Genomic DNA, 23,721 nt, shown 5'->3' on the forward strand with positions numbered 1-23,721 from the left:
TGCCTGCCCCCTCCCCTGGGGATCTTTCCGAGGCCCGTGACCAGGGTAGGACCCTCAGTTATGTCCTCCTTCACAACAAGCCTGACATCTGTAATTTCCTGTTCCAGGTCTGTACTCTCAGGTAGGCTGTAAGCCCCAGGGGCATGGATTGGGGCCAGGGCCCCATTTTTTAAAAATAGCTTTATTAAGATATAATTCACATATCATATAATTCGCTCATTGAAAATTACAATTCAGCGGTTTTAGTATATTCCCAGATAAGTGCAACCGTCACCCCAGTCCCTTTTAGAATGTTCTCATCGCCTCAAAAGAAACCTTTGGCTGTCCCCGCCACCCCATCTCCTCTTCCCTCCAGCCCACTAGGCAGCCACAGATCTGCTTTCTGTCTCTGTAGATTGCCCTAATCTGGAATTTCATATGAATGGAATCATAGAATATGTGGTCTCTGTGTCTGGCTTCTTTTATCTCCCTCATGTTTTCAAGGTTCATCCATGTTGGAGCACGTATTAGTACTTCACTCCTCTTTATGGCCAAATAATATTTCATTGTATGGAGAGACCAAATTTTGATTATCCATTCATCCACTGATGGACATTTTGGTTGTTTCCACCTCTTGGCTCTTGTGAATAGTGATGCCATGAACATTCACGTACGAGTTTTTGTGTGGACATGTTTTCATTTCTCTTGGGTATCTACCTAGGAGTGGAATTGCTGGGTCACATGGTAACTCTGTGTTTAACATTTTGAAGAACTGCTGGACTGTTTTCCAAAGTGGCTGCACCAGTTTATGGTCCCTACCATGGGCTCTAGGAACTGTGTCTACTGTCCCTCCTGGTAGGTCAGCCCTGGCTGGGGCTGCCTTGTTCACCACAGAGACACCAGCCCCTGGGTGGTCTGACCCATGACAGGTGCTTGATAAATATTATATTGAGTGAATGAAAAAGCAAGTGGGTGGGTTCTTTTTAATATGTTGCCCATAAGTCAGTAACCCTTGTCCGTTCAGACCCTGTCCTTGTAATCTTCTCTGTGAGCTTCTCCCTGATCTCCTTGCCTGGCATAATCACAAGTTGCTTTTCCTTGTCGTTTCCATTCTCTCTGGCTGTCACTGCTCACGACTCCTCTGTGAGGCTGAGAGTCACGCTAGGTTTCCGAGCATGTTGTAGCCACCTCTGTATCACCAGCTTCTAATGCAGGGCTTGGCACAGAAGAGATGCCCTACACGGGGCTGTGGGGGAAGAGGAGATGCACCCCAGTGCTCAGGAGAGGGGAGCCACAAGGGGACATCTGTAGTGGGGGGATTGTTACAGGGGATCAGTGAGGCAACAGGGAGGGTATCAGGGTCAGGCAGAGGTGGAACAGCTGCCACCAAGTCTCATTTCCAGGTCTTGGGGCTCCCGAGAGGGAGAGGAGGCTAGGGGGTGCCCCGCCCTAGCCAGTCTGCTGCCTATCTTCCCTGCTTTCCCCAGGTCTGCACCTGCCCTGCCTGGGGACCTGGCTGGGGAGGCAGAGCCCAGGCTTTGAGGCTGCCGAGTACAGACATGACAGACTTTCTCTAGGACATATGCAGGGGACCATGTGGTGAGGAGGTCTGTGGGGAATAGGGCTGTGGTTTTTAACGTGGCAGGTGACTTGCAAACTATTGGGGTGTGATGTGCAGGTTTTAAGGGGAATTTGTATGGCTCCCCACTCACTCCACAGGCCACTTGCCAATCATTCATATGTAGTTTTCCCTTTTGTATAATAACCTCTCTTTCCACTCCCAACCCCGCACTCCGCACCAGCCCCCAGTTCCCCAAAGCTGCCCATCAGTTCCCCTTCAGCCTCGTTGCCCTCCACAGAGCAGGGCCAATACTCCTGATTCCCGTAGCCTGGGAACAGTCAGTTGATTGGCAATAGACAAGCCCAGAGGCTCACGGCAGAGACGTGGATCCCTGGGTGGGCAGGGCTTCTGCAGATGCAGCACAATTCGGGAGTAGGTGTTGTGCTCTGAGGAGGTGGGGTCAGCTCAGCCCCTCCCCTCCCCTCGCAGCCCCTGAGTCAGGGCCTCCGAGTGTGCTGAGGCAGCCCCGTATCGCTGCAGCCAGGAGAGCACATTCATATCCGACCCAAAGCAAGAGGAACTCAAAGGAGAGGGAGCAGGGCAGGGCTGGCTACGTGCAGAGGGTAGGGGTGGGGCTGATTCCATTGTCCCTTTGTTCAGTAAACACTCCATGTCCCCTTGCCTTTGTGCTAGGCATTTCTTAGCCGTCAGCTGCCACTGTGAGCGCAGGAAAAAATGTATTTTTATAGCGCCAGTTCAACACACCTGAGCAGGTAAATCTACTGCCCAAAGACCACCTCTTGATTCCGTGTGCTAACTGAGAGGAGCATGGACAGGTCCCAAGCGAAGCTGAAATCCTGGCACCTGGCTTGGGAATTTGGAATGGGATGTGGGGGTATTTTGATATTTGTAATAGTACGTGTATTAGGTGGGTGTTAAAAGGAGTTCACTTTTTAGGCGCATGACAGACCGAGGTAAGAGAGGAGGGGAATGTCCCGGGGTCGGGGGAGGCTGGCTTTGTGGGGAAAGTTCCATGGGACGATCCACAAAGCAGAGCTGTGATGTGCCCATTTGGCCTTCTCATGGGGAAGAGAAGTGTTTGGGGGCCATTGCCATTCTCTTGGCCGCACTAGAGCCTGACTGTCCGTGGTCCAGATATACGGCGGATGCATTTTCGTTCTTTGCATCCCACCCCCACCCCGGGACCTAGCGCAGGGTCTGCACGCAGCTAAGTGAAAGGTGACTCTTGAAGATACCTGACGGGCGGCTCACGGAGAAAACCCAAGGGAAAACTTCGATCAGTATAGGAAGGTGGGATTTTGGAACAGCCTTGTCTTCAACCCTGGTGGCAGGGGGACAACATCCAGGCTGGGGGCTGGTGCCCCGTCCCCTGGGCTTCTAGCCTCTGGGGCTGTACTAACACTTGTGGCAGGAGGAGCCACCCCCAGCCCCTAGCTTCATGCTGGAGCTCCACCTGCTTCCACAGCCCAGTAGCCCCCGGGGCTCACAGGGGATGTAGATTTCACCGTACCCATGATGCTGCAGCCCCCGCTGCTCTTGAGGACGCTGGTGTCCCCTGGACAGTACACGGGTGTGCTGACCACACTTGGCTCCTAGAGGATGTGCCTTTGGAGCTGTTCACAGCTGCAGGAACAGGAAAGGATACTCAGGGCCCTGCCCTGAAACATCTCGGCCAGGCCAGGCCCCCACCTGCTGCAGCTCCCTTCTAAGGACATTCCCATCCCAACTACCAACTTCCATGTCTCTCACTCTGGCCACATAAAGTGCTTAGCAGTTCCCCACGTGTCTCTCCTCTTGCCCCAGAGCCCTATCTTCTGCTTCACCCTCTCTGTTTCTATTTATCTGAGCCTGCCTCAAATCCTCTTTCTCCAGAAAAGCATCCCCTTGTCTATATGGTTCCTTGCAGCTTCTGGGCCCTGAAGCACTGGGACCACGCTGCATGTCTGCCCCTGATTCTCACTCCCATAGACTTGGGTAGCTCTGAGGGAGAGCCTTTCCATCTCCCAGGAGCTCCAGGCAAACAGAACTCTTCCTTTGGGGTGGGGGAAGCACGCTGAGGTTTGGGCAGGGGCCAGTGTGGTCTATTATGGGTCGATCAGCTCCCAAGACCCCAGAACCGCTGGGGAGGGCTCATCTACTCACAGATATTCACGGGCCCAACACCTTCATGCAGCCTGGGGGTGGGAGGCAAAGGAGACACAAGGGAACTGCATCAGAGAATGAGGCCAAGAGGCACGCGGCACCCCACCGCTTCTGCCTGCCCCATGGACCCTGTCAGCGAGGAGGGCCTGTGGTCTGCGTGCTGTTTTAGATTTTCCACGACTGTGGGATGGGCAACGGCAGCAACAGCAAGCAGAGGGCAGGAGAACAGACATACCTGGTGCCCATCCTTGACTGACATGTGCCCCTTGCCCTCCAGCAGGCGCCTGTAGGTGGCGATCTCGATGTCCAGGCCCAGCTTGGAGTTCATCACCTCCTGGAACTCCTTGAGCAGGCAGGCCATGTCCTGCCTGGTCTTCTGCAGGGCCTCCTCCAGCCCAGCCAGCTTGCACTTGGCGTCGTTGAGGGCCGCCTCCCCCTGCTGCTCCGCTTTGGGCATGGCGCACCCTCCAGTTTGCAGCGCTGGGAGGAGAGGGCACAGAAAGGCATTACGGGGCGCCCTGGAGAACAGAGAACACGGTCGTTGTGAGGCAATTAGAAACAATATATATATGGGTCTCTTCCCCCAGTTTCTGGACAGAACGCCCCCAAACCTTGTAATTTCCTAAGTGATAAGCACACTAAGATCATCCTTTGTTCTAACGTTTGGTCTTTGACCCTGGTTTCTGACACAGAGTCCCTAAACCCCTTAGAATTTCCTGGGTATTGGCAATGTCTTTTGTTTAATGAAGGTGACTCTAGGTAGGCTCCTGGATGGGAGCTGGTCACCAGAAAGACCAAGCCATGATTAGAAGCTGGGAATTTTCAGCCCACCCTGCAAATCTCCCGAGAGGGGAGAGAGGCTGGGAACGGAGGTAATAATTGATCATGCCTAGGAGAGGAAGCCTCCATAAAATCCCAACAGTAGAGGATTCAGAGAGCCTCCAGGCTGGTGACCAGGCGGAGGTGTGGAGAGAATGGCACGCCTGGAGAGGGCATGGAAGCTCCACGCCCCTCCCACATACCTTGCCTTATCCCTCTCTTCCACCTGGGTGTTCATCCGTATCCCTCATCATATGCTTTTATAATAAAGCAGTAGATGTAAAAGAATCTATTTTCCTGAGTTCTGTGAGCAACTCCAGCAAATTAATCGAACCTGAGGAGGGGGGTCATGGAGACCTCCAATATATAGCCGATTGGTCAGAAACACAACCTGGACTTGTGATTAGCATCTGAACTGGGGGCAGCCTTGTGGGACTTGGGGGGCAGTCCCTAACCTGTGGGAACTGATGCTATCTCCAGGTAGGTAGTGTCAGAAGTGTGTTAGTTGTAGAACACCCAGCTGGTGTTGCAGAACTGGTTAGTATGGAAACACCCTTCCCCCATATCTGGTATCAGAAAGTGCTGTGAATGTGATAGTGGGAGGGTAAGGGAGGGACACAGGAGGAAGAGTGAGTTTTTCCTACAGTCATGGTTATGTGTCAGATTCAAATCTGCTGTAGGTTTCATCCTAGGATTGCGACATCTGGTTCCTCTGGGGGATGGGGACCAGTTCTCTTGTCTATAACACCTCAAGGAGATCTGTGAGTTTCCTCTAGATAAGCCAAACAATTTCTTTGTGACTAATAGATTTTAAGTGTCTGCCTGGTCTTCACTAGCCTAGGAGAAGAGAGTGAGTCTGAGTTTATGAACTCTGCGGGGTCACCTTGAATTTCAGGATCATAGAATTAGAGTCTTTGGTTGGAAGGGGCCTTGGAGAACATCTTTTCTATACTCCCATCTAGTGAAGAATCCTTGCTATTCCATCTTGATGCAGTAGGTTGCCTAGCCTCTGTTGGGGGCCTCACTGTTTCCTGAGCCTGCTCATCCTGCTGTGGGTCAGCTCTCCTGTAGAAAGGGCTCGCTCCCTCTCGTGGGAAACAGCGCAATTTTATTCCCTCCTCAACTGGGCCCCCAGGGAGGATGGACCCCCCCATCGCGACCAAGACCAGATGGCGGGTTACCCTGTGATGGCCTCATCTGGGCTTTGACATTCTCAATGTCTTGCTGCAACCACTGAATCAGCTTGTTTATTTCCAGAATCTCGTTCTTGCAGTTGTGGAGGTTGTCACAGTGGGTCCCGGCTGTCAGCCGCAGCTCCTCATACTACCACACAGGGAGGTCAGAACCTGGGCACCCACACTGTTGTCCCTCCCAGCCCCCTTCCCCACTGTCCCCCGTGTCTCCTCTCCTAACTTCCTGGGTCAGGTGCTTTTGGATTCTTATACTTGTTCTGTTCCCCATCCCCTATCCATTTCTGGTCCTTTTCTGGGCTATTCCTTATTCCTTTCTCATATTCCAGCCCTGAATCTTTAGGCTTATTAAGTTCTCCTCTAAGCTCCAAACTCCCCTCCTCCCTGTTTAGTGATTCTGTGTCTTGTCCTTTTCTCTCCGCCCTGGGATTTCCCTCCTTTTTTTCTCCATCCCTGCTCTGGACCTTGGAAAGAGATTCTGTGCTCAGCCTGGGGTACCTAACCGACCAAGGACTGAGGACACAGCACAGCTGTCCCCGCCAGGGTGAATATGTTTGTATATTCTCCTTCAAAACAATTGAAAACAAAATGCAATATTATTTCCTATCTTGGTTTAACACTTTTTTATTAAACTTTTGTACATTGAATCTAATTTCTGAATAGTGTGTTATAGATTACCTTAATAGATTAAACATTTAGCCAATTTGTATTTTCTGCACATAATGGATGGGAGCGTTTTGCATAGAAAATGCAAAACAAGATAAACACAAGTCACTCTCTTTGGTTATTGTGAAAAAGCCTGTAGTTGCCCAATCAATACCCATTCTCCTCTTCTTCAAACAGAAGCCCAGATAAGAGAATATTTCTCAGCTTTCTCATCAACGAGGTGCACGGCCGTTGCTGGGTAGGGCTTCTAGGAAAGCTGTTTAAAGTCAGAGATGATTCAGTTGTCATGTTCCTTTTGCCCTCTCTTCTTCTGCCTGCTTGGAATGAACATGTGAGATTGGTGGTATTGCAGCCATCTTGGGACATGGGGCAACCATGAGGATTAAAGCACTATGCTAAGAATGACAGAATAGAAAGCTAGAAGGAGCCTGTGTTCCTGATGGTAACATAGAACCCCAGAGTCATCTGTGGGCAGTCTACTTCTTTACTTTCAAATTATTTGAGAAAAAAGTAAAAATCAGATTTGTTTCAACTGTCATTATTATTATTGATTTCTGATCCTCACGGCTAAATACAATTTTTAAATAATAGAGTTATCTTTCTGGTTCTAACTTAGGAGGATGGGAAACTGTGGTTATTTTTCCTGAGCCCACCTGACTGATGGATGGCCCGGGAGAGCAACTGGAGGAGGGGCCAGCCGGAGCAAAACCTGGCCGTGGGTGAGCCACAGACTGAGTCACAGGGAACTGACGCCAGGCCGGGGTTTGATACCTTGATCACCATGGATCTCCAGAAAAAGGGTAGAGCATTGCTTGGGACACTCCCTGGAGATTGGTGCCCATTGCCTTCAGAAAAAAGTCCAAAGGCCTCAGTGCAGCTCTGCAGCTCTGCTGTGATCTGGCCCTGTGTCTCCAGCTGCATTTCTTTCATGGTGCTTCCTTTCATGCCTCACCTCAGCCAGACGTCCTTTCCCCCATGCTTATGGAAATCATACTTGGCCTTCGAGATCCCGACCACACCCCAGTGCCTCCGCCTTTCCAGACACAATTTGTTACTTGCATCATCATCCTATTCCCTTGGCCTGCAGCTTGACCTTAGCGGTCACTTCATGCTACCTCGTATCTCAGTTTGGCTGGTTCCACGTTTCTCTCCCATGGACTGTAATTTCCTTGAGGATGGGGATGCTGTGACTCTTAGTATCCTCATGGTTCCACACACCCCAGTAAGGCCCTCCTTCCCTGGCCACCCTGTTGCAACCCGTATTTGCACCACACTCCCTACGCTTCCCCCTGATTTATTTTCTCCGTAGCACGTGTCCATCTAACATACATCCACTGTACTTATTCGTCTTGCCTGTCCCGCCCCTGCCCCTGCCTCTGGAATGAAAGTGACACGAAGGCAGGGATTGTTTGTGCTGTTCCCTGCTGGACCTCCAGCACCTAGAACGGTGGTTGGCAAACGACGGATGCTCAATGAATGAATGAAGGAATGAGTGAGTGAATAATAATGGTGCCTTTCACAGATAGGGTGGGCAAGACCGAGATGATAATATTTGTTAAATCAAATTGCCCTCAGGGACACCAACTGCCCTCCCAGCAAGGCCCTAAATTACCTAAGTCTGGGGCCACCTGAATCACGGTTTCTGCTCCACTATTAGTAACCACCCCATGCCATTAGCCTCCTCCCATGCCCGGAAGCCCAGAGTCCTCTTTGTCATCATTGCCAATTAGCATTCCTTGCCAGTTAGCATTCCTTGCCACACCAGGGCCTGGGTGTGGCATGGCCCTCAGTCTCTCCTCACCCGCTTCCTGGGGGATAGTGGGCCTGGGGTCCCCCGGGCCCCGCCTGGGCCTCCCCCGGCTCTGGTACCAGGCCTCTGCTTGCGCTTTGCTGCGGCTGGCGATTTTGTCGTACTGGGCTTCGATCTGGGAAACGATGCCGCCCGCCTGCAGCTCCTGGCTTTTGTCCACCTTCACAATGATGGAGGTCTCTGAGATCTGAGACTGCAGCAGGCTGATCTCCTGGGTGTGGGGACCCTGGGAGATTGGCCCCTGGCTGACCACCTGTGGGCAGCATGGCTGCAGGTACCTCCTCATATAAGCTTTTCAGGAAGTCGATCTCCTGGACCAGAACCTCCACATTGGTCCCAGGTCAGCCTTTATCAGGAAGGCTGTGTCCATATCCTGCGGCCAGAGAAGTGACAGTCGTAACCTGGGGCCACCCCTCTGCCAGCTGGGCCACCAGGCAAGGTGGTGGCAGGTGGCGGGTGTGGGACCCACCTTTCCTCACTTAGGCCTATGTGGAAGGGAAGGGGTGACAAAGCCACGGATGGAGTGAGGGGTCCCCAGCCCCAGGACCCCATGCCTGGGCCTGGCATTCTGATGGGGAAGCATCTGAAGACAATGGGGTTAAAGGAGCCTTGAATGCGTTCCTCAGAACTCCCTATGGACCTCAGGCCAGAAAATACATCGCTATCTATGTGAGGGATCAACAAGATGATTTTCGTCTCTGGGAGTTTGAGTCAGAGTCTTTGTTTTGGCTTTGATTTGGCATTTGCAACATCTCCAGCTTCTTGGGCAGGTGTAAATACAACCCTTAACATGAGTTGGGAGGTGGAGGCCAGGTCAGTCCCTGTCCTTCTGCAAGGGGCGGGGGAGGCTGGCCTTCCTCTCTCCCAGGGTCTGCGGTGTGGGCGGGCTGCAGGCACATTCGGACACGGTCCAGGGGCTGAGTGTCCCCAGGCCCAGTGGGCCAGCTCAGGGGGCCTTCTCCCTCCCTGGGCCATCCTCCCTCACCTTCTTCAAGGCAACAAACTCATTCTCAGCAGAGGGCTGCAGGGAGAGCTCCTCTTCATATCTGGCGGAATGGGCAGGGGAAAATGTTTTAGTTGGGCTTGTGGGGTTTGGAAGGGAGTTGGTATCAGGCCTGAGGGTAGGAGCCTCTGGGGGCAAATCCGTGTCTCACCGACTGAATGCCCTAGGGAGGCACCAGGTCCAGCCCCATCTCTGGACACGTCTGGCTCCTCCATCCACTCAACACAGATGACTTTTATCATTGCTTCTCATTAGCAAGTTTACCTTCCATGCCACTGCCCAGTAGCCTGTTCCTGTGTCGAATCATTCTCTGGGAAGTCCTTCTTAAAGCTACCTTTATTCTATCTTGCTGCTGAGGAAGCTTACGTCATCTAGGCGTTCCCTCTTGGAGGGCAGTGAAGAGTTGGCTGCCTGCTGCTGGCGCAGCTGTCTTTTCTGAGTTGTTCTGAGAGTTGGCTGTAGTCACTGAAATCCCAGCTGACCCCGAGCCCCTCCTCACCAAGAGAGTTCTGAGCCTGGCCTCTGCCTGCAGCTCACTTGCAGAGACAGCAATTACTCACTCTACCAGATCCTCAGAGACAGCCCGCCTATTTCCTCTAGGCTCCAAGGGAGCTCCTCACCCACTCACTGCCCCCGAAGGCAACGGAATCAGGGTCAGGGATTTAGTCTGGCCGAATGACTCACTTTGATGAGTGACATCGATGCATTTAAAGCTTCCCCATGCTTCCTAATGCCTGTCCTTCCGTTTTCCAGCATAACTCTGGCGCTGCGCAGGCTCAGGACACTGAGCCTGCCGCCTGGGTTTCAACCCCAGCTCTGTCTTGTGCTAGCCATGTGACTTTGAGTAAGTGACTGGGCCTCTCTGGGCCTCAGTTTCATCATCTGTAGAATGAGGATAACACTGGTCCTGCCTCACAGAGCTGCTGTGTTACAAATATCACACTAGTTAACGTCTGCAAAGCACCACGCCTACGCCTGGCACAGGGTACTGTGTATTTGCTATTATTGTTAAAATACCATCTGGTCTCATCCTTCTCCTATTGCCCCACTTTTAAAATCAAAAGTCCTGGGCTTCCCTGGTGGCGCAGTGGTTGAGAGTCCGCCTGCCGATGCAGGGGACACGGGTTCACGCCCCGGTCTGGGAAGATCCCACATGCCGCGGAGCGGCTGGGCCCGTGAGCCATGGCCGCTGAGCCTGTGCGTCTGGAGCCTGTGCTCCGCAACGGGAGAGGCCACAACAGTGAGAGGCCCGTGTACCGCAAAAAAAAAAAAAAAAAAAAAGAGTCATGTACCCCAATGTTCACTGCCGCTCTATTTACAATGGCCAGAACATGGAAGGAAACTAAGTGTCCATCGACAGATGAATGGATAAAGAAGATGTGGCACATATATGTAATGGAACATTACTCAGCCATAAAAAGAAACGAAACTGAGTTATTTATAGTGAGGTGGATAGACTTAGAGTCTGTCATACAGAGTGAAGTAAGTCAGAAAGAGAAAACAAATACCATATGTTAACACATATGTATGGAATCTAAAAAAAAAAAAGTTTCTGACAAACCTAGGGGCAGGACAGGAATAAAGACGCAGACGTAGAGAATGGACTTGAGGACAAGGGGAGGGGGAAGGGTAAGCTGGGACGAAATGAGAGAGTAGCAATGACATATATACACTACCAAATGTAAAACAGATAGCTAGTGGGAAGCAGTTGCATCTCACAGGGAGATCAGCTCAGTGGTTTGTGACCACTCAGAAGGGTGGGTTAGGGAGGCTGGGAGGGAAACGCAAGAGGGATGGGATATGGGGATATATGTGTACATATAGCTGATTCACTTTTTTGTACAGCAGAAACTAACACAACATTGTAAAGCATTTATACTCTAATAAAGATGTTAAAAAAAAAAGAAAGGTGTGGAATTTGGGGAGGTGGGAGGCGCAGCGGGTGGCTCTTCCAAACCCATGCAGAAGGATTACATCAAACCTCCCATTGCCCCCTCTGTGGCCCCTCTCTCACTTGCAAAGAGGTAAGAATGGTGACTTTAAAGATCCTCCTAATACAGCTCTTTTTAACGAACTCAGAACCTCAAACCTTCTCAAAATGAACCCCCTATAGGTGGGATCCCCTCCAATGCCCCATGTATCCCTGCCACCCTCCAGCATGCCCACCAGCTCCCCAGACCCCAGCCACATACACTCCAAACGATACAAGAGGATGTCATACTCACAGATGTTAACTGGAGAAACACCCTCTCCACTCGGCCTGATTGGGGGGGAGGGGGGAGAAGGAAGGTTACTGTGGTGTCCAGCAGCTTACAGCCATTGGAAGCGACGTTTTTGCAATTGTTTTAAATGTATTTAGAAAAACCTGAATTATTTTTTATTGCAGAAGTAATGGAGGTTGAAATTATTTAAATACTAGTAGTATTAAAAATAATAATCTAATGAATGAAATAATGCAGAGTTTGGGGTTCATAGGAGTCAAACCTGTAATCTCAGAAACACATTTTTTGGTGTAAATGAGGTAGACACCCTAAGAAAATTAAAGCTAATCATATGCTACTGTCAGCTGGAAAGGTAGGGCTGTCATAGAACAAGAAGAGCTCTCTTTCAATAATGGACTCTTGTCAGGCACTGAGGCTATTACAGGTGTGGAGAGGAGTCTGAGTCATAAGTGTAACGATAACAATAGTAAGTCTATCATTGTTGTAGCAAGTAGAGTAGTTTTGCTTTAGCATCTTGAGGACAGAAGTGGCATTCATTATAAACACAGACAGAACATTAAAAAGGGCTACCTACCTACTACCTACATTATGCCACTTAATTCTCTCAACACCCCATTAAGTAGGTTTTATTATCTCAGTTTTACAGATGGCGAAATTGAAGATCAGAGAGGTTAATTAACTTGCCCATGATCACAAAGCTGGATTTGAGGTCAGATTCATTTGACTCCAGAGCGCATATCTTTGGCCATTAAACTGAAAGATAGCTAACATTTATTGACCATTTGCTGTGTCCCATGCATTGTTCTAAGAGCTTCATATATAGTCCCTCACTTTGGCCCCCTTAATAACATATAAGATAGAAACTGTGGTTATCCCCATTTTACAGGTGAGGACTGGAGAGATGAAGTAATTGGCCCTTGGTCACACAGCTGGTAACTGGCGAGCACAAAGCTCCCATGGGGCTTTGGGGATCATGTGACCTGGCCTCTTTATTCCATCACTAAAGAAATTGAAGGCTGGGGCTGGGCAGGGGAGGGGATGCTGAGTTTCCTAAGCTTACATAGCTAGTTAGTGGTAGACCTGTCAGCCCAAATCCTAGGACAATTTATTCTCAGTTCATACCACATATCCAGACCCACCGTGTAACCAACTTTCTCCTTTGATAGAAGTTGATTACGGAGATCCAATCAGCTCCTAAATTTCTATGGGGTGCTAAAAGTAGTTACACCTCAAATGTGGGAATCTGCTCATGATTTCCCTGGAAAGAAATTGCACCTGTATTCTTTGTCATAGTCCAATTCCACCTGCGTTTTGCTCCCTTTTCCAGGCAAGGAGGGGCCTGCAGCACCTGAGCCCCTAGGAATGCCCAGGCAGCTGGGATGGAGTTGGTGCATCTGCCCTCACTTGCACTCCTCGCCCTCCAGCAGCTTCCTGTAAGTGGCGATCTCCATGTCCAAGGCCAGCTTGATGTTCATGAGCTCCTGTACTCATGCAGCAGCTGTGCCATGTCCCGCTTGGCCTTCTGCAGGGCCTCCTCCAGGTCCACCAGCTTGGCCCATGCATCCTTGAGGGCCAGTTCTCTGTGCTGTTCCGCGTCGGCGATGGCTGTGTGCAGGCTGGCACACTGTAAGGAAAGGAGGAAGCCGTGAGCCTTACTGCTAACCTCTGGAGATCTGGTGCTTCTTGGGTAGGAGTCCTGTAAGAGTGGCAGAATGACCCGGAAGAAATGAGTGTGTGGGGAGCTCTGGGCCCTGCCAGAATGTACCTGCATCTTGACGTTGTCGATCTCGGCTCTCAGCCTCTGGATCATCCGGTTCGTCTCAGAGATCTCTCGTTTGGTGTTGCGGAGATCATCGCTGGGCCGGCCTGCCGTGACCTGCAGCTCCTCGTACTGATGCCACCAGAGTAGAGTCAGCCACTCCACCAAACACTGGCAAGGGCACTGCCTGTGCACCCAGCCCGGCCCTCGGTGCCCTGAGCGGGCCCATCCGTTCACTGATCGTTCGCACATCCCCCCGCTTGTTTCTTGAGCACATCTACTCGCCAGGTGTGTCCTGGGCTCTGGGAATATCATGAAGAGCATAATCAGAGCCCTGCCTACAGTTTTCTGGCAACAATCAAACCAGCATATTATCGAGTTTATGGTTCCAAACTGAGATGAGTCCCTTAGGAATTGAACAGTGGCTTATGGGGGTGTGATAAAGGAATCTGACCTGGATATGGAAGTGGCTGGGGGGATGGGCAGGGAAGTCCTTCAAGAGATGGGGATACTTGAGCCGGGCACTGAAGGCTGGGAAGGATTGACTTAAGTGACCGGCTTGGGGGAGAATATTCCAGACCGGGAAACAGCCTGTGTGCGAACACCCTGGGATAGGAAAGCGCACGCAGAGCTCTAGGAGTAACAGGTGACTTGGCATTGTCCTTGGGGGGGTGGTTCTTGGTCACGGGGCATACGTCCAGACCAACTGTGACCATGAATTTTGGTGGCCCTCCTGACACAGGTGTTGGGGAAACAGGGAGGAGATGCAGGGGAACGGTGTTGGACGGTGTCCAGACTGTAGAGTACCCCGTTCTGAAGACTTTGTAACAGAATCCTCCATCTCAGGTGGCTCTCTGTCTAATAGTGCGTATCCAGGACACACTCATTTAGGAGAAATAAATGCACCCTATGTCCTCCAGCAGCCTGAAGAAAACCCACGCCCTTGCCCAACAGAAGAAGAGCCCCTGCCTGAGTGAAGATCTGTCCAGTTTTGAAAGTGCTGAATAGTTCACCTTCTTCGTTTCTAGACACACACAGTTAAAGGGAACAGCAGCCTTGCCAGCAAAGGGAATCGTTCGCTATACATTTCAACCATCCCACCTGGAGTTAAGTGCATCCCACCTCCACTTACCACCAAGGGGCTGCCTCGCCCTTGCACCCCTGGCACCTGACACCCTGCTTCCTTTCTACCACGTTGCAGTGGTACGGACTAAGTCCATGCCCAGATCAGGGCAAGGGATGGGAGCCAGTTTGTAGGTGAGCAGCTGCCCCAGAAAAGCACCTGCATTTGGCAGAGAACTGATCTCACGGGTTGGACCATCCACGCTACTACACCCCTCCAAAGCCAAACCTTCTGGCCATCTGCGTCTTTGGATAGTAGCTCTCCGTGGTTATTCCAACCTCCCTCTTCCCAGTACAAACTCTTTTGTTCAGCAATGTTCATTTCTGCCTTGCAGCCCCACGGGACCGCTTGCTCAGCCTTGAACCCCTCCCTGCTCCTTGGCAATCTTTTCCTCTCATTGCTTCCAACACAGACTGAAAACCCACCCTTCTTGGAAGTGTTTTATTAGTGCTTTTTCCTTTCTGTGACTGTTCATTCACTTCATGGCCTCCCAGACCTTGGATTCCTTTTGCAGCTCATTCATTTACAGCTTTGTAACCCTGCTTGTCATATAGTAGGAGCTCCGTAAATAAACAAGCCCTTTAGAAATAGTTTTATGACCGTTTCTTGGTTGGTTGAGTCTCATCCAACCCCCAACCAGTTGTAAGTGGTGTGGGGACTGTGACTGTCCTTTTGAGCACCCAGCATTTCTTGACCACATATCAGTGTGTGTGTATTAGGGTTTCCACATGCATTTCAAGCTTAGTTTTCATAGTTTTCAACTTGGCTCCTGCCAAGTTGAATGCTCACATGATTCCTCAGGCTTGTGGCTAGCAGTTAAACAATGATTTGGGGCTTCAGAGAACACTAGCCCTGGAGCCTATCACGGAGGTGCCCACGCTCACCTTGGTCTGGTACCAGGACACAGCATCAGCCCGGCTGCGGTTGGCGATGTCCTCGTACTGGGCTTTGACCTCGGCGATGATGCCATCCAGGTCCAGGCTGCAGTTGTGGTCCATGGACAGGACCACCGATGTGTCGCTGACCCGGGTCTGCATCTGGGACAGCTCCTGCAGAGCCAGTTAACTCAGCATCACTACAGCAAAAAAAGAAGGGGTCTCGAAATCATGCAGTTGACCTCCCATCTAAGTCAGGAATCCTTTGGCAACCCCGGCAGGGATTTCCCAGCTCTTCTTATGCCAGGCATTTGATGGAGGGGGAGGTCCCATGTCAACCTCTGAGGAGTTTCTGGGTCATAGATCAGTGTGATGGGAGTGTGTCCTCAGCATCTCTTCTCAGGGCTTCCTTCTGTGTATTTTCCCTGAGTATGAAGGATGAGTAAGTGTTCTCTGAATCCAAATTATATCAGGTTGAATACGACTTATGTGATTCATATGCCAACATTAAAGGTTTCTTCGGGATTGGGTGATTTTTCGGACCCTGCTCCCCTCCCCCTGCACAGTGTGAATTCATCACTCTCTACCCCTCTCTCCCCTTCCACAGACCCAGGTCTCTGCCATCAGAGTGGCAGTGCCCAGAAAGAGGCATCTTCAGGGGCCAAGAAACACCCTGACCAAAGGGCTGAGGGGCAGCTTGCCTTATGAACTTTCTGGGATGGGGAAGGGAGAGGTGGGTCTTAATTCCTTGGAAATGTTACCCAACGACATGGGATTTTAGGAATCAGCACTCCCTCCTTGCTAGGCCATGGGGTTGGGGGCAGAAGCCTCAGAGGTGGGGTGGGGTTGAACGTGGCAGGATTTCAAGCAGTTCTTCCCAATACCCATGACCTCCTAAGCCCTCCATCCCGGGTAGAGGCACTATATGGATAACACCCTGCCACATCCTTTTCTTTTCAGGGTCCAGACATAGGAGGGACAAACACACTTGCAGGCTCTTACTGCCTCAAAGAGCAACCAGAGGAAATTTGTCCCTTTGGTCAGAGAGTTGACCTTGGCCTCCAGGTCCACCTTGTTCATGTAGGGGGCATCCAAGTCCTGGAAAGACGGCACAGAATGCTCTTCTGAGACCTTGGCACCAGGTAGCAAGTCCAAAAGAAGCTGGGCAGACTCTTCCTCCATGGCCCTTACAGTTTGGATTTTAGCAAACTCTGTATCTGGGGTTTGGGGTTGAGGGTGGGTGATTGCTGGGAACTGCAGGCTCGAATCTCCTGGGCTAACCGAAACCCAAGCAGGGTCATTGGGGCCATAAATACAGAGGGAGGATTTTGGCAGGTTTGAGCTATCCAGATATTCTCAAGGTTGAAGTCACTTTTCTTGGGCGGCCTAAGGGTCCATCACCCCACACTCCAGGATTTGGTTTTGAATTTTCTCCTTTGAGAGACATTCCCAACCACTTTCTTCAGAGCCGCAAACTCATTCTCAGCAGCCGTGTGCTTGTTAACTTCATCCTCGTCCCCGTAAGCACAGAGGAGAGAGGGCATGCTTGTGAGTAAGGGTTATTTTTTGTTTTATTTTTTAACATCTTTATTGGAGTATAATTGCTTTACAATGGTGTGTTAGTTTCTGCTTTATAACAAAGTGAATCAGTTATACATATACATATGTTCCCATATCTCTTCCCTCTTGCATCTCCCTCCCTCCCACCCTCCCTATCCCACCCCTCTAGGTGGTCACAAAGCACCGAGTTGATCTCCCTGTTCTATGTGGCTGCTTCCCACTAGCTATCTATTTTACGTTTGGTAGTGTATATATGTCCATGCCACTCTCTCACTTTGTCACAGCTTACCCTTCCCCCTCCCCATATCCTCAAGTCCATTCTCTAGTAGGTCTGTGTCTTTATTCCCGTGTTACCCCTAGGTTCTTCATAACCTTTTTTTTTCTTAGATTCCATATACCTGTGTTAGCATACGGTATTTTTTCCCTCTTTCTGACTTACTTCCCTCTGTATGACAGACTCTAGGTCTATCCACCTCACTACAAATAACTCAATTTCATTTCTTCTTATGGCTGAGTAATATTCCATTGTATATATGTGCCACATCTTCTTTATCCATTCATCTGTTGATGGACACTTAGGTTGCTTCCATGTCCTGGCTATTGTAAATAGAGCTGCAATGAACATTTTGGTACATGACTCCTTTTGAATTATGGTTTTCTCAGGTTTTATGCCCAGTAGTGGGGTTGCTGGGTCATATGGTAATTCTATTTTTAGTTTTTTAAGGAACCTCCATACTGTTCTCCATAGTGGCTGTATCTATTTGCATTCCCACCAACAGTGCAAGGGTGTTCCCTTTTCTCCACACCCTCTCCAGCATTTATGAGTGAGTGTTTGATTGAACTCTTCCCAGACCGAGGAGGACTGTACTGGTGCAACAGGAGCTAAGAAACCTTAAGTTCTTCCCAGCTCTTCCGCTGACCTGTGTGTGACTTTGGGTAATTCACTTAACCTCTATTTCTCCCCCTGTAAAAGGGGAATAATTTCTTCTGCCAGAGTTTCTTTTTCCCTTTTTTCTTTTGTAAGACTAGAAGGTGAGCGTGCAACTGATAGGAATAGAAATACATATTTATGCAACTCCATCCTCTTAGAGATGCACAATTCCAATCTTTAAAAAATTTTGCTGGGCTTCCCTGGTGGCACAGTGGTTGAGAATCTGCCTGCCAATGCAGGGGATACGGGTTCGAGCCCTGATCTGGGAAGATCCCACATGCCGCGGAGCAACTAGGCCCGTGAGCCACAACTACTGAGCCTGCGTGTCTGGAGCCTGTGCTCTGCAACAAGAAAGGCTGCGACAGTGAGAGGCCCGCGCACCGCGATGAAGAGTGGCCCCCGCTCGCCACAACTAGAGAAAGCCCTCACACAGAAACGAAGACCCAACACAGCCAAAAATAAAAATAAAATAATAAAAAAAAAGGCAGATGCTTGCTTTACAAAAAAGAAAAAAAATTTTTGCTGCCTCAAGTGCCTGCTGGAACTGTGGGGTAAACTTTGTTCAGGACACTGTTCCGGTCGATTTTGATATATTTTCACTGAACCTCAGGGCAGTCATTTAAGTAGTGTGCTTTTAGTGAGTAGGTGTTGCTCTAACTCAGAAACCAAGGGTGAGCCAGCTAAGGGATTGGCGAGGACCATCCTTTCTGTTAGATACCTCACCTACTGTAGCCTGGGTGATGGCAAGTCAAAATTGCCTCCCCTGAGGAGGATCAGATGGACTGGTTTATACTCTAGTGTGCATCTTGGAAATGCAGGTGTCTCAATAACAGAGCCCATGTCCAGCAGAGTTAAATAATAAGCCGATTATAAAATAATATATTGCTTTCCAGAGTCGGAATCTTTTGTGAGATGACGCAGATGTCCCTTGGCAGTCATGGAGACAGACAGAGTAGGCTTCTTGTTAATAGTGATGCATGAGATGAGGGTCCCTTGGTTACCCCATACTTTGCTGTCTTCTTCTCATGAGATAATGACTGCAAGTCCAAACCTCTCTGACACGGGCATCTGCTCCTTCGCACCCCTCTGGTCCTCATAAAGAGGAGTTCTGGGATGACTGCATGTGATCTAAGGGTCTCCCACTCTCACCTGACTTTGAGATCTTCCACGACATCCTGCATGGTTCTCAGCTCAGCACCCAGCCTGCCCCTCTTGGTGGTGACGCTGTCCAACTGCCACTGGAGGTTGATGTAGGTGTTGAAGATGGGCTCCAGGCTCTGCCTCACGGTCCTGGTGCCCTGCTCCTGCAGCAGGCTCCATTTGGTCTCCAGGACCTCGTTCTGCTGCTCCAGGAACCGCATCTGGATAGGGGAAGAAGAGAGTGAAGTCTGGAGAAACTGGGGAGACAGAGCCAGACACCCCAATTAATACGGGAGAGAGGAAAAGTATGCCCATCTGCCAGTGATATAACTGACAACTCCACGTCAAAATGGAAAAGCCCATCATGCCACCCCGATGTTCTCTGGGGCTCCACAGAACTAGTGCGGTGGGCCTTGGAGGCCTCCATTCCTGGGGTAAGTGTCTCTACAACACCTGCTCTGGGTTAAGTTAGTTTGCCCAGGGAATTTAACAGCTTCACGCTTCCCTCTGTGTTGACTGAACCAGCTGGCATGGCTCCCAAGGAGGATGAGGGGGAATTCCCACAGGTCCTGCGGGGCCCCACCTGCAAATACCTCTGCCCCCGGGATTGCCGAGCGGATGCGCTTTCCCACAGGGAGGTCGTTGGGTGACTGCTGCGCTCTGGCCGGGGCCTCTCCAAAACTTCCTGCCAACCCAACCGCATGGACGAGATGCAGCCCCCGGCTCACCTTGTCAATGAAAGAGGCAAACTTGTCATTGAGGGTCTGGATCTGCTCCCGCTCTTCTTTCCGTACCCGCTGGATGGTGGGGTCAATTTGCAGGTTGAGGGGAGTCAGGAGACTGGTTGATGGTGACCTCTTGGATGCCTCCAGGGGGACAGACGGAGAAGCCGGGGCCCCCATAGCCCCCTCCAGTTCTGCCCCCATAGCCGAACCCACCACTGACCTCAATCTCTCTGCTCGCCCTGCCATCAAAGCCACTTCGGAAGCTGCTGCACCCACTGATGGAGACCCGCTTGGTCCCCCCCAGGTTGTAGAGGCTGAGGCTTCCACAGCTGGTCCCAGCACCGCTGATCCTTCCCATCCCTCCACTGCCCACCCCGGGGAGTGGGCCACAGAGACGGAGCTGAAGCGAGAGCGGCTGGTGGCTAGGGTGGTGGCTGAGGCCATGCTGAAGCCCCTGCGGCTGCCTGTCTGGAAGGTGAGAGTGGACTGCCTGGACATGGTGGCTGGGAGAGGCTGGTGAGGAGAGCTCCTGATGTGGGTACGTGTGGAGGGGGATGGAAGAGACAGGGCAGCTGGGGCGCCCTGCCCCCTGGGCTTTTATGGGCCTCTGGGAGGGGCGGGGTGTGCTCAGGCAGGCCTCTGATGGCATCTCCTTGGCATCCACCAACCTTGAGCCCACACTCAGCTCCCCTCTGGAAACAGTGTAAAAGCCACTGGTTGGTTCCCTGACATCCCTCCCGCATGTGGAAACTCCTTTCTAGTCGCAACTTGATCAGCAGATGAATGAGAAGCACGTAAATAGCTTTCAGTCACGTCCTAATCATGATCTTATAATGGACTCAGAAAACACTGCCTCATTTCTAAACCACTCTCTTAGGCCTGGGACCAACTCCCTCTTGTCCAAACATCTTGTGTCAACCCCAGTGACTGCGGTTCACTGTTTCCTGTTCCTTCCTATCCCTTAGGTGTGCATCTTATTCCTGAGCACTTTCTGGGCAAATATCCCCCCTCCCGACCCCGTCCCCAGCTCAAGCAGTCCTCCAGATCTTGAAAATCCTGCTCTACGCTCACCTTTATCAGGAATCCAGCCATTTTGATTGCCTCTTTATTTTACTCTGAAGCTGCCAACTCTATTGCATGGGTCACACACGACATTCTGGGGCGTCAGTGTGTGCGTCCGTGCACGCATGTATGTCCTGTCCATTCCTGTATAACGTGACCCTCAAGGCCAGGTCTTCTGCCTGCGTGGAGAGCAGTTGAGAGAGTGGGAAGATGGGTTTGAATCCCGGCCCTGCCGCTTCCTAGTGGTGAGACATGGGGCCAGTCATGAAACTTCTCTGGGCCTCGGTGTGGGTGTCTGTAAAGTGGGGTTTGTGATGATTATTCATGGCAAAACAGCTTCTGCAACACTGAGGACATGTAAATGCTGAGCCAATGTTTGTTGTGTCTTCTTTCCTGATATAATCACGCATGTGTGAAGGAAGTGCTATCAAGGCGTCTGTCCTGAGCGAGTCCTGTGGGGATTCGAGAGAAGCACAATGCACGTTCTTTTTCCTTAATAACAGGCTTGTGGTCCTGTTGGGAAGACAAAATGAAAGCACACTGAGTAACTTATGAAAAGGTGGTACGCGGTAAAACACCACCTCTTGGCTCTGTTTCAGGTCGCCTTATTCCAGAAGTCTCCCTGACTGGCCGCTTTTCCTATAGATGGCCAAGGATCCTGACCCTTTAATCCTTCATCAAAAAGCCCCAGTGGCTACACTGAGTAGAGGACTTGCTTTTTGTTTTTTGGGTTTTTTTCCCTGTTAGTCTTAAAAAATTTTTTTTAAATATTTTATACAATTTTAAAAGGTTACCTTCCATTTACAGTTATTACAAAATATTGGCTATATTCTTCATGCTGTAAAATACATCCTTGTGGCCTATCTTACACTCAATAATAGTTTGGACCTCCCACTCCCCTACCCCTATATTGACCCTCCTCACTGGTAACCAGTTTTTGTTCTCTATAACTGTGAGTCTGCTTCTTCTTTTGTTATAGTCACTAGTTTGTTGTATTTTTTAGATTCCATGTATAAGTGATATCATACAGTATTTGTCTTTCTCTCTCTGACTTATTTCACTTAGCATAATGCCCTCCAAGTCTATCCGTGTTGCTGCAAATGGCAAAATTTCAGTCTTTTTTATGGCTGAGTAGTATTCCAGTGCATATATGTACCATATCTGTTGATGGACATTCAGGTTGCTTCCATATTTTGGCAATTGTAAATAATGCTGCAATGAACATAAACACATGGAGGTTAAACAATATGCTACTAAGCAATCAATGGATCATGGAAAAAATTAAAGAGGAAATCAAAAATTCCTTAGAGACATGGGACTTCCCTGGTGGCGCAGTGGTTAAGAATCTGCCTGCCAATGCAGGGGACATGGGTTTGAGCCCTGGTCCAGGAAGATCCCACATGCCACGGAGCAACTAAGCCCGTGCACCACAGCTACTGAGCCTGAGCTCTAGAGCCCAGGAGCCACAACTCCTGAGCCTGTGTGCCACAACTACTGAAGCTGGCACACCTAGAGCCCATGCTCCACACCAACAGAAGCCACTGCAATGAGAAGCCTGCACACCGCAAGGAAGAGTAGCTCCCGCTCGCTGCAACTAGAGAAAGCTCACATGCAGCACCGAAGACCCAATGCAGCCAAAAATTAAAAATAAATTTATATTTAAAATATACCTAAAGACAAATGAAAATGAAAACATGATGATCCAAAACCTGTGAGATGCAGTAAAAGCAGTTCTCTTTTCTTTTTTTTTTGATTCTTTAAAAATCGAAGTATAGTTGATTTACAATATTTCAGATATACAGCGAAGTGATTCAGTTTTAAGCAAAAGCCGTTCTAAGAGGGAAGTTTATAGTGATCCCTGTAGGTCTTGTTGACTGTGTCCTCCAGCCCCTATCCATCTAAATTGATAAGGAGTCTCCAAGGCTTCTCGTTCCCTTTTGTCTTCATCTCACATCCGGGGGGCGGGGGTGGGGGCGGAGTCAGACAGAGAAATCCTTAGATCTTCTTTTGTCTTGCTGACTTTTTGCTTCTTGCAGTGGTTTTGGAGGATGGGAGAAGCTGAAATGTATTCCGTCTCTGTTTTGTTGATGAAGAAACTGAGTCCCCACTTGGTAAATGAAGGAGACCAACATTGCCGAGCTAGAGAGAAGCAGAGCCCCATTCCGTGGTCTCTCCACATAGGGGTCCTTTCAGAGGTGCACGTGATGGGTTGGCAGACGCTCGCCAGCCTCAAGCAGCAGCTTGGCCCTTGGAGCGGCAGTCTGTTTTCTGGGCTATTTCCTCCTCGGGGCTGAGGCCAGGGAACGGGCCTCTCCTCCATCGAGAAATTGCTTCAGAGTCTCATTTTCCACAGGGAACCCGTGAATCATAGCTTTTGTTGATACAGACCAGGAGGAGCACAGGAGTTCTCTTGCCTGGTTGCCAACGCGTCCAGATCCCAGCTGGCGTGGTGAATGCGTCTGCAGTGGAAAGAATAATCGTCTTTGCTCTCTGTACTCATGGCATGATGATCTTTCTCCCAGAAGGGACACTTGTTTCCTGAGCCATGCTGAGGAAACTCTTCAGAGCTTTCCAGGGAACAGAAGCTTGTGAAGGGTCAAGGCTGGGAGAGCCTTTGTTGGCCCGTCCACGGGAATGGGGGTCACCGCAGCTCTTGCCCATTAAGCTTCCTGTGTGGAGGATGCTCCAGGCTGCTTTCCCTCCTGGGTCATGCCTTTCTTTCCCACACCCTCTCCTGGGAGCCTATTCCAGGCATTGCCGTCTCATCTTGTTTCCAATCTTGTTTCCCTTGGCCATCACCTCTTGTCTGGGGTTTCCCACTTCCTTCCTTCCCTCCCTCCTCTCTCTAATTTTCCTACCTGGACCGTTGTTTCCAAAGCTAGATTGTCTTACTCGTTGACTTTGGTGAAGTAGATGGAAACAGATATGTCTTACCTCTCTTTCTCCTTCACTCCCCCCTCCTGTGACCTTTGACCTTCACTGTGACCTTTACCCTGGTGGACAATGTCTACCTGAATGCCTAGGACACCCTGGCGTCCCACTTTAAAACCTCAGAACTTAGAGACTATGACATCTCTGCTTTCCTTCCTGCCAACGAGGTTTCTTTTTCGATTTTTAACCTCCTTTATAATTC

At 50.2% G+C, this 23,721-nt stretch overlaps 1 protein-coding gene across 1 annotated transcript; it reads right to left on the reverse strand.

Annotated features, from left to right (window-relative positions):
• Positions 1–161: 161 nt before the first annotated feature.
• On the reverse strand, positions 162–20,107 carry LOC113620489 (keratin, type II cytoskeletal 75-like). Its single transcript, XM_027106384.1, is given in 12 exon segments — positions 162–3,184; positions 3,704–3,735; positions 3,939–4,166; positions 4,169–4,183; positions 13,179–13,304; positions 15,180–15,344; positions 16,173–16,268; positions 16,628–16,686; positions 18,809–19,022; positions 19,530–19,641; positions 19,643–19,896; positions 19,899–20,107. Coding segments are annotated over 11 exon segments (1,404 nt in total). The 5' UTR covers positions 20,025–20,107; the 3' UTR covers positions 162–3,184; positions 3,704–3,726.
• Positions 20,108–23,721: the final 3,614 nt, after the last annotated feature.

Source organism: Aethalodelphis obliquidens, unplaced genomic scaffold, assembly GCF_003676395.1.
Source record: "Aethalodelphis obliquidens isolate GAN/ISIS:26980383/991018 unplaced genomic scaffold, ASM367639v1 scaffold8, whole genome shotgun sequence".
Classification (NCBI taxonomy): domain Eukaryota; kingdom Metazoa; phylum Chordata; class Mammalia; order Artiodactyla; family Delphinidae; genus Aethalodelphis; species Aethalodelphis obliquidens.